This window comes from Bos indicus x Bos taurus, chromosome 13, assembly GCF_003369695.1.
Source record: "Bos indicus x Bos taurus breed Angus x Brahman F1 hybrid chromosome 13, Bos_hybrid_MaternalHap_v2.0, whole genome shotgun sequence".
NCBI lineage: Eukaryota > Metazoa > Chordata > Mammalia > Artiodactyla > Bovidae > Bos > Bos indicus x Bos taurus.
The window spans coordinates 9,460,951-9,471,716 of NC_040088.1; the positions used below are offsets into that span (position 1 = coordinate 9,460,951).

Consider the following 10,766-nt stretch of genomic DNA (forward strand, 5'->3'; position numbering starts at 1 on the left):
TGAGCTCCGCCCCTTCCCCAGCCCTTCCCTCCCCCTGTGCCTTGGCCCCTGTCTTACCACAGGGACCCTGCCTCTTGAGAGCAGGTCTTCATGCAGTCCTCTAACTTTTTGAAGTTGTTTCCATTCCCTTCACAGCCACCATACACAAACTGCTCACAGAGGCCAGTCTGGGCATTGTAGAAGTACCTGGTCATCATGGAATTGCAGCCACCTGTTAATTTTGGCTCCAGGCAGAGGGCAGGCTTAGAAGCTGCTGGAAGGAGAGGGGCAATGGCTCAGTTATGAGGATGGTCATCAAGCTCCATACAAGGACAACAGCTAGAACCCCCAGTTTGTTTGCCATAGAGAATGTTAAGGTTGTGGAGGAATGCCAGATTGAAAAGACCATTTGAAAACCTCCTTTCTGGGATAGAATCATGAATGTTGCTAGGGGTGACATGATGTAGTAATCATGTATGAACGTATATCTCCTCATGCAGTCTTCTAAGGAGGTTTGGTACAGTGACTGAATAGCCTTAAAACATCTGTAAGGCATCCAAGGTCGTCCAGTGGTTAAGAATCTGGCTTCCAATATTGGAGCCATATGTTCAATCCCTTGTCAGGAAACTATACTCTCCAATGCTGTAGACACTAAGGCAGCAGGGCATAAATTCTTTATATTCATGATTGGTAACCTGTTCAAAGAATGCATGTAACACATTTCCCCTCTTCAGATGAGGAAACTGCAGATAACTTTCCCAGGAACAGAGCATGTGGGTGGTAGAGTCAGGACAAATTGCTATGATGTCACAACCCATCTGATACAATACCTGATTCTACCAGGAATTCGGAAAGTACAGCACACTTGTAAGAGTATCTGGAGTCAGTCCTTTGTTCATCGCTTCCTTGTACCCAAGGTAACAATAGCCCCCAACACAGAACCAGAGTAAACTTGGGTTTCTCCTAACACAAATCTGTGATGTCTCTACCATCAACCAATTCCCCAACACCCACTGGGCATCCCCCATTCAACTGACGTCTGATATGAATACCAAGCAGTCGGTGCAGACCCCACAGGCTGAGCACTCAAGACTGTCCCCAATTTAATGCCAGACACGTGGTCCCCACTTACTTTGGCTTGTGACCAAACGGCTAAAATGGGGAAGTCCACAACCTCACCTCCATGGTCAATAACTGACGGTTACTTATGACCAAACTGAGGAAAACACTTACTTGCTGTTCTTAGATAAATATACAGGAAACACTCACAGTGAAATGGAGGAGACGTGTAGGGCAAAGGGATGTGTGTGTGTGTGTGTGTGTGTGTGTGTGTGTGGAGATTCCATTCCCTTGTGAGTACAGCACCCTCAGAATCATATTCACCACCTATAAAACTCTCTGAACCCAAATATTTATGCACTGTTGAGGTTTCAAGAAACAGGCTTCTTGATTGAAGCATTGGTGTTGGTCATTGATCTGAATCTCAGTGCCCGTCCCTCTTCCCCGAGGTGCAGAAACTACAAACCTTTATTCTCCTTGTTGAGTGCTGAGTATTTAATCTTGAGTGTTTGGTATTCCTCCAGTGTGTGGTTATCGAATTGTATTCCAGAAATCATCACCTGACCTATGAAAGAAAGTAAATTTCAAGAGTTTCAGGAGGCCTGCTTCAATGAAACAGGAAACGGCTCAAACATGGAAAAGATAATAACAGTCAAAAGACAACAAGGGAAAGGGCCTGGAGACTTTTGTAGTATTGTCTCAGCCATGATCCCACATCCTACCTCACAAGGGCTCTGTTTCTTGTTCCACTGCATTTGTCCTCCTCTGTGGTTCAAAGTCTTTTGATTACTTTTAATAATACATGAATAAACATTGTTTGATAAAGAAAATTTTTACTTGGCCCAAGCGAGTAGGTAGGCACAGAAATTTTTTCAAAGTAACACATTGGGTGGAAAATGGACAAATCTGGTCGTGACACGTGAATAAAGTCTTTCCATTCATAACTCGTCATCTATTTGAAGAACTCATGTAACATGTTTCCCCTATACAGATGAGGAAACTTCAGATGACTTGCCACAGGACACAACCCTGCGAGTGGCCATGTCAGGACAAATTACTCTCATGTCAATACCTATTTGCTACACTACTGATTGGCTAAGAACTTGAAAATACAGAGAAATGGTGAGAGTTTCCAGGTCCAGGGTCTTACTTTCATTACTCACCTCTCCCCAAGACTCTCCTGAGCCCTAAAATCACATGGGAGGGTGAGTCTCAGCTTTTTCCTGACACCAAATACTTGGTTTTTCCACCAACCGTCCAATTCCCAACAGCCAAGGGGCAGCCCACTGTAAATTCACATCTGATACCGTATCTGTGGAGTTAGTGCCGATGCCACAGGTTGAGTTATAAAGACTGTTCTGACTTCAGATGCCAGCCATGTGGCCTCGCATTATGCTTCCGACCAAGTGACTGAAAGTTGAACTTTTCCATCACTCCAACTCTATGCTCAAAAACTCAGTCGAACCAGAAACCAGACTCAGGAAATCTTTTACTCACTGTCCTCACTTTAAGTTACAGGATAAAATCAGAAAGAGTGAAATGAAGGAGACGTTTAGGCCAAAGGGGGAGTGGAGGTGAGAGGAGCCTTCATGCCCTGGTGAGCACAGCACCCTCCCATCAACATTGGTTCCCATCTCATAAGCTCTCTGAGCCAACATTTATGGATTTTTACTGAGGTTTCACTCAATATGCATAAGTATTGAATCTTCAGCCAGAGGTACTGATCTCAGTCTCAGTGCCCTCCTCTCTCCCCATAGGTGAAGAAAATTCAAACCTCTAATTGCTTTATTGATTATTTCAGCCAATCCCGTTAGTATACAGGCTCCCTTTGTGACAATCTTGGTACCTATGAAAGAAAAGATGTCAAATTTTTCAGAAACATTGGACCATGAACCAGAACAAGTTTCAAATAAGGGGAAAAAAAAGTCATAGGAAAAAGTGGACAAAGGAAAAGACTTGGAAAATTTGCTAATATTGTACGAGCCCAAGGAAGTATGTAGAGAAATCTTCTCATGTGTCTATCCTGGTGGAAAATGACCAAACTTGGCCATGAAAGAGAATAAGCTGTTAGTTTTATGACTGGTAAACGTTCAAAGAACTCCTTTAGCACTTCTTTCCTGTTCAGACGAGGACTATAGATGACTTGCCTGAGGACACATAGCAAGAGGCTGATAGGGTCCAAAGAGGATATTCCCTGTCAAAACCCACTGGATACACTGTCCTATTTGGCCAGGAACTCTGAACAGATGGATAAATGCTGAGAGCTTCTGGGTGCAGTGTCCTACTTTCATTACTCCCCTGTCCCCAGGACCCACCTGAGCTCCCAAAGCACAGGGAGACTGAGTCTGGGCTTCCCTGACACCAAATCTGTGATGCATAAAGAAACAACACGCAATTCCTCCAAACACCCCCTGGGTGTCCAACAGGGCCATTTAATTCTGACAGCAAATCCAGGGAGATAGTATGGATTGTGCAAGTGGAGAGCTCAGAACTGTCCTCAGTTCAGATGCCAGCCATGTTATCCCGAGTCACCCCTGATTTGACAATGTGTCTAAAACTGGGAAGTTCCATTACCCCACTCCATGTTCAATAACTCAGTAAATCAGATGACTATACTCAGGAAGATCACTCACATAAGGATGTCATGTTTTCATGAAGGATGAATCTAGGCACAGAGAGATGAGAGTGTAGTGCAAGGCAAAGTGGAAGTTGAGGTGTGGGGAGGCTCCATGCCCTGGAGAGCACAGGACCCTCACATCACCACCGTGTGTTACCACCCCAAACGCTCTCTGAATGCCCACATTCATGAATTCTTATAGAGGTTTCATTAAATAGGCATTTTGATAAAATCATTGGCCAGTGGTGCCTGTTCTCATTCTCAGTGCTCTCTCTCCTCTCCCCAGAGTTGCAGAAAGTTCACACCTGTAGCCACACCATTGATGATACTTGTAACCACATCTATTACTGAACGCTTCTCAACTCCCCTTCTATGGCTTGTCTCCACACCTATGAAAGACAGGAAATTCCAACAGTTTTAGGAAGCCTGGGACATGAACCAAGTAAGGATGAAATATGCACATAAAATAGTAGTCTACTGTGAACAAGGGAGGGAACAAATATGGATAATAAACAATAGTCAAAAGGGGACATGGGAAAGGGCCTGGAAACTTTCCAATAATGTCTCAGCTTTGGTATCAGGAGTCATCCTACACAGGGCTCTTTCTTACATTTCCTCCAGAACATTCATCCCAGGTGTTTCTAATTATTTTTAATGAAAAAGGAATACTCATTATTTGAAACCTAAATATTCTTTCCTGCCTAAAGTAAGTAGTTAAAGAAAAAATTTTAGATGAACACATCTTGGAGAAACATGCACAAAATTCACCATGAAATATTTATGCACCGTTGAGGTTTCAAGAAATAGGCTTATTGATTGAATCATTGGTCATTGATCACAACTTCAGCGTCCTTCCTTCTTCCCTGAGGTGCAGAAACTACAAACCTTTATTCTCCCCACTTAATATAGAGTATTCAATGTTGAGTGTTGGCAATTCTTCCCATGTATGGTTATAAAATTGTATTCTGGAAATCATCACCTGACCTATGAAAGAAAGCAAATTTCAAGAGTTTCAGGAGGCCTGGTCAATGAAACAGGGAAAGGATCAAACATGGATAAGATAATAACAGTCAAAAGACAACAATGGAAAGGGCCTGGAGACTTTCGTTATATTGATTAAGCCTTCCTCCCACAGGCTACCCCACAAGGGCTGCATTTCTTGCTTTCTCTGCAATTGCCCTCCTCCATGGTTTGACATCTTTTGATTACTGTTAATAATACAGGAATAAACATTATTTGATAAAGAAATAGTTTTACTCAGCCAAAGCAAGTAGGTAGACAATTATTTTCAGATTAAAACATTGTGGTGAAAAATGGAGAAATCTGGTCATGACACATGAATAAAGTCTTTCTATTCATAACTCATCATCTGTTCTAAGAACTCATGTACCTGTTTCCCCCGTTCAGATGAGGAAACTGCAGAAGACTTGCTGCAGGACACAAGCCTGTAGGTGGCCAAGTCAGGACAAGATACTGTCATGTCACAACCCATTTGATGCACGATTGATTGGCTAGGAACTCAAAAATACAGAGAACTGGGGAGAGTTTCCAGGTCCAGGGTCTTACTTTGAGTACTCACCTCTCTCCAAGCCTCACCTGAGCCCTCAAATCACAGGAGAGGGTGAGTCTGGGTTTTTTCCTTGCACTAAATACATGGTTTTTCCCCCAACCATCCAATTCCCACACCCAACCTGCCGCCCACTGTCCACTGACTTCTGATACCGTATCTGTGGAGTCAGGGCCAATGCCAAGGTTGAGGTATCAAGAATGCCCTAACTTCAGATGCCAGCCATGTGTTCTCGAGTTATCATGCCTCTGACCAAGTGACTAAAACTTGAAAATTCCCTGACTCCACCTCCATGCTCAAACACTCAATGGAACAGGTGACCAAACTCAGGAAAACTCTAAATCACTGTTTTCAAATTAATGTCTAGGAGAAAACTCAGAAACAGTGAAATGGACGAGAGTTTTAGGGTATGGGAGGAGTGGAGTAGGCAGAGTGTCCACACCCTCCTGAGCAGAGCACCCTCACCTCAGCACCATTTTGTTTCCCTTTCACAAGCCCTCTGAGCCAATATTTATGGATTTGTGCTGAGGTTTCACTCAACAGGCATAAGTATTGAATCATCAGCCAGTGGTACTGATCTCAGTCTCAGCGCCCTTCTCTCTCCCCAGAGGTACAGAAAGTTCAAACCTTTAATTGCTTTTGTGATTATTTCAGCCAATCCTGTTAGTATACCAGCTCCCTTTTTGACAATCTTGGTACCTATGAAAGAAAAATTTTAAATTTTCAGGTATGTTGGACCATGAACCAGGACAAGTTTCAAATATGGAAAATAAAGTCACAGGCAAAAGTGGACAAAGGAAAAGGCCTGAAAGACTTGCTAATATTGTACGAGCCTTGGTCCCACCAGCCCAAGGAAGCAGGCAGAGAATCTTTTCATGAATATATCCCGAAGGAAAATGACCAAACGTGACCTGAAATGCGAAGGAGCAGTTTCTTTTTTGGCTGGTAAATGTTCAAAGAACTCATTTAGCACTGATCTACTGTTCTTCTTGAGGTTTCACTAAATAGGCATTTTGATTGAATCATTATCCAGTGGGGCCTGTTCTCAATTTCAGTGCCCTCTTCTTTCCCCAGAGTAGCAGAAAATTCACACCTGTATCAATACCGTCGATGATACTTGTAGCCACATCTATTACTGAACGCTTCTCAGGTCCCCTTCTATGGCCTGTCTCCAAACCTATGAATGACAGTAAATTCCAACAGTTTCAGCAAGCCTGTGGCATGAAACAAGTAAGGATGAAATATGCAAATAAAATAGTGTCAACAGTGGACAAGGGAGAAATCAAATATGGAGAATGAACTATAGTCAAAAGGAGACATGGAAAAAAAAAAAAAAAGGAGACATGGGGAAGGGCCTGGACACTTTCCTAATATTGTCTCAGCCTTGGTCCATTGGTCAGCCTACAGAGGGCTCTTTCTTACAATTCCCTGCAGCACATTCATTCCAGGTCTTTCTGATTAGTTTTCATGATAGAAGAACACTCATTATTTGACATGTAAATATTCTTTCTTGCCCAAAGTAAATAGTAAAGTAAATTTTTTCAGATTTTTTCTGATTAACACATATTGGTGGAAAATGTATAAAATTCAGCATGAAATGTCATTCACCTCCTTATACATATGAATGGTAATCGGTTCAAAACCCATGTAACATATGTCCCCTGTTTGAGAAGAAAATTGCAGACGACCTGCCCCAGGCATGTGCGTGGCAGGGCCAGGACAAGATATTAGCATGTTACAACCCATCTGATACACTCCCTGATTCTCCCAGGAACTCTGAAAATACATACAACTGAGAACAGTTTCTGGCTGCAATGTGAACATTCATTACTCCCCCTTTTTGGAGCATTACCTGAGCCCCAAATCACAAGGGAGAGTGATTCTGTGTTTTTCCCTGACACCAAATATGTGGAGTCTCTACCAACAGCACCCAATTCCCCAAACACCCACTGGATGTGCAACAAGTCCATTTACATCTGACGGGAATCCATGGAGCTACTGCCGATTCTGCAGGTTGAGGGCTGAAAACTCCTTAGTTCAGATGGCAGCCATGAGGTCCCAAGTCAATCATGCTTGTGACCAAATAATTAAAAGGGGGGATTGTGGGTCCATGACCCCATCTTCAAATTCAACAACTCAATAGAACCAGTGGCTAAACTTCAGAAAACCATTGTTTATATTCCCAAAATATAACTCAACACAAGAAAAATGGAAAAGATGTGCCAGCAAAGAGGGAGGGAGCTGTGCCCAGCCTCTGTGCCCTAGTGAGCACAGCACCCTCAGATCAGCTTCCTGTATTCATCAACCCACAAGCTCTCTGAGCCCAGTTCTTATGTATTTCTCCCGAGGGTTCACTAAGCAGGCATGTTGGCTGGAATATCAGCCACTGTGATTGATCTCACTCTCAGTTTCCTCCCTTCTCCTCAGAGGTGCTGGAATGGCAGTTGTTGAAAACTGTAAACAGTAAAGGCATGCTTGTCATTTCTTGGACACCAACCACATCTTGAGGTTCCCTTGAGTTGCCTCTTCTGACTCATCTCATAACATCTAATGGCAGGAAACCCCAACAGTTTTAGGAGACCTAGGCCATTAACTAAGAGATGGTACAAATTTGAAGCTTTCTATTACTATGCAAGGCTTTCCTGGTGGCTCAGCTGTTGAAGAAACCACCTGCCTTGCGGGAGACCTGGGTTTGATCCCTGTGTTGGGAAGATCCCCTGAAGAAGGCAAAGGGATCCCATTCCAGGATTCTAGCCTGGAGAATTCCATGGACTATGCAGTTCAAGGGGTCACAAAGAGTTGGACATGAATGAGTGCCTTTCACTTTACTTATTTTATTACTACAATACAGTGAGGTTCAGGGACATGGCAAGGAACAGGAAAAGAGGGTCTCAGAAATGGGGACCCTGATCTGGCAGAATTATTTTATATATTATTTTATATATATATATATATATATATATATATATAAAATATATATACATATATACTCAGCAGTGGCCACAGGACTGGAAAAGGTCAGTTTTCATTACGATCCCAAAGAAATGCAATGCCAAGAATGCTCAAAGTACTGCACAATTGCACTCATCTCACATGCTAGTAAAGTAATGCTCAAAATTCTCCAAGCCAGGCTTCAGCAATATGTGAGCCATGAAATTCCAGACGTTCAAGCTGGTTTTAGAAGAGGCAGAGGAAGCAGAGATCAATATGCCAACATTTGCTTGCTCATTGAAAAAGCAAGAGAATTCCAGAAAAACATCTATTTCTGCTTTATTGACTATGCCAAATCCTTTGAATGTGTGGATCACAATAAACTGTGGAAAATTCTACAAGAGATGGGAATACCAGACCATCTGACATGCTTCTTGAGAAACCTCTGTGCAGGTCAGGAAGCAACAGTTAGAACTGGACATGGAACAACAGACTGGTTCCAAATGGGAAAAGGAGTACATCAAGGCTGTATATTGTCACCCTGCTTATTTAACTTATATGCAGAGTATATCATGAGAAATGCTGGGCTGGAAAAAGCACAAGCTGGAATCAAGATTTCCGGGAGAAATATCAATAACCTCAGATATGCAGATGACACCACCCTTATGGCAGAAAGTGAAGAAGAACTAAAAAGCCTCTTGATGAAAGTGAAAGTGGAGAGTGAAAAAGCTGGCTTAAAGCTCAACATTGAGAAAACTAAGATCATGGCCTCCGGTCCCATCACTTCATGGCAAATAGATGAGGAAACAGTGAAAACAGTGGCTGACTTTATTTTGGGGTGTTCCAATTTCACTGCTGATGCTGATTGCAGCCATGAAATTAAAAGATGGTAACTCCTTGGAAGGAAAGTTATGACCAACCTAGACAGCATATTAAAAAGCAGAGACATTACTCTGTCAACAAAGGTCCATCTAGTCAAGGCTATGGTTTTTCCAGTAGTCATGTATGGATGTGAGAGTGGGACTATAAAGAAAGCTGAGTGTTGAAGAATTGATGCTTTTGAACTGTGATGTTGGAGAAGACTCTTGAGAGTCCCTTGCACTACAAGGAGATCCAACCAGTCCAACATAAAGGAAATCAGTCCTGGGTGTTCATTGGAAGGACTGATGTTGAAGGTGAAACTCCAATATTTTGGCCACCTTATGTGAAGAGCTGACTCATTTGAAAAGATGCTGATGTTGGGAAAGTTGAAGGCAGGAGGAGAAGGGGATACAGAAGGTGAGATGGTTGGATGGCATCACCGACTCAATGGACATGAGTTTGGGTAAACTCCAGGAGTTGGTGATGGACAGGGAGGCCTAGCATGCTGTGGTTCATGGGGTCGTGAAGAGTCAGACACAACTGAGTGACTGAACTGAACTGATATATATATATACATACAAACTGAACTGATATATATATATATATATACACACATAATAAAATATAATAAAATTGTAATATATATCCTCTTGATAGTCAACATATCAGTGGAGTCAAATCTTTGCAATTTAAGTCTTCCCTGATGGTCCAGTAGATAAGAATGCACATGCTAAGGCAGGGGACATGGGTTCTGTCCCTGGTCAGGAAGATTCCACATGCCTGGCAGCAACTAAGAAGGTAAACTGCAACTTATGAGCCCAATTCCTAGAGCCCTTGCTCTGCAACCAGAGAAGCCACTCCTACAAGAAGCCCACACACCGCAGCCAGAGAGTAGACCACGGAACTAGAGATATCCTTTCTTAGGGAGGAAGCCCAGTGCTGCCAAAACCAAAGAAACAGACAGTAATCCTGACCAACATGACAGGAGAAATCCAAAGATGCTTAGCAATACCCGCTCCACACCTGTTCTGCCCCCTTCCATGGAGTTCTATCATTTTCCCAGAAGCTGTAGAGGAGAGGTGAGGCTGGATCTACCTTCATCCTGGATATGGTGTATATTCAGCGGGGTGCTGTCCACCAGGATAACCAGGAGGAAGAGAAGGGCTGCAGAGAGGCAGAGCCGTCTCATCTTGGTGGCCTTGCAGGAGGGCTCCTGAGGATGCTGAGGATGGACAGGCTGACCTTTTAATATCCTGGCTGAGGGGTGGGATCAGGTGATGAGGAGGGGAGTGGGGAACGGGAGGAGTTGGGTCAGTCCTGTTTATTGCGTAATCTCCCTACCTAACCATCCCTCCTGCTTCTGTCTGCAGGGCTCAAATGCCCAGTAAGAGCACTTCTCACTTGATGATACCTGTGGGTCTCATGTAAATACAGATTGTGATCAGCGAGATGGAGTTTGTCCTATATGGACAGTCAGGGAGCATCCCAGCCCCTACAGCAGTGCCTGGCATGTGATGAATGATAAGCAGGTGAATGAGGGCAGATCAGAGGACAGACCAGTGACCAGCAGTGTGATAACCAGGTCTGCCATTTCAGCCAGCTGCAGGTGCACCTCAATGTCCCAACCCCCCTCCCCTACCTCAGATGACAACTGTGACACAGGTCACCTTCCTACAACCATTGCCACAGCTTCTCCGGTGGATGGACACTTGCACTTTACCAGACATTGGTCCAGGAAGGGACTTAGCTGGT

General features: G+C 43.5%; 1 protein-coding gene across 1 annotated transcript; it reads right to left on the reverse strand.

The window, feature by feature from the left end:
- Positions 1–53: 53 nt before the first annotated feature.
- Positions 54–10,203, reverse strand: LOC113902866 (trophoblast Kunitz domain protein 1). The gene is made up of 8 exons (XM_027558209.1): positions 10,110–10,203; positions 6,316–6,399; positions 5,850–5,921; positions 4,541–4,639; positions 3,961–4,044; positions 2,813–2,884; positions 1,505–1,603; positions 54–250 (listed from the first exon to the last, which is right to left on the reverse strand). The coding sequence occupies exons 1-8, from the start codon at positions 10,201–10,203 to the stop codon at positions 54–56; spliced, it is 801 nt and encodes a 266-aa protein (XP_027414010.1).
- Positions 10,204–10,766: the final 563 nt, after the last annotated feature.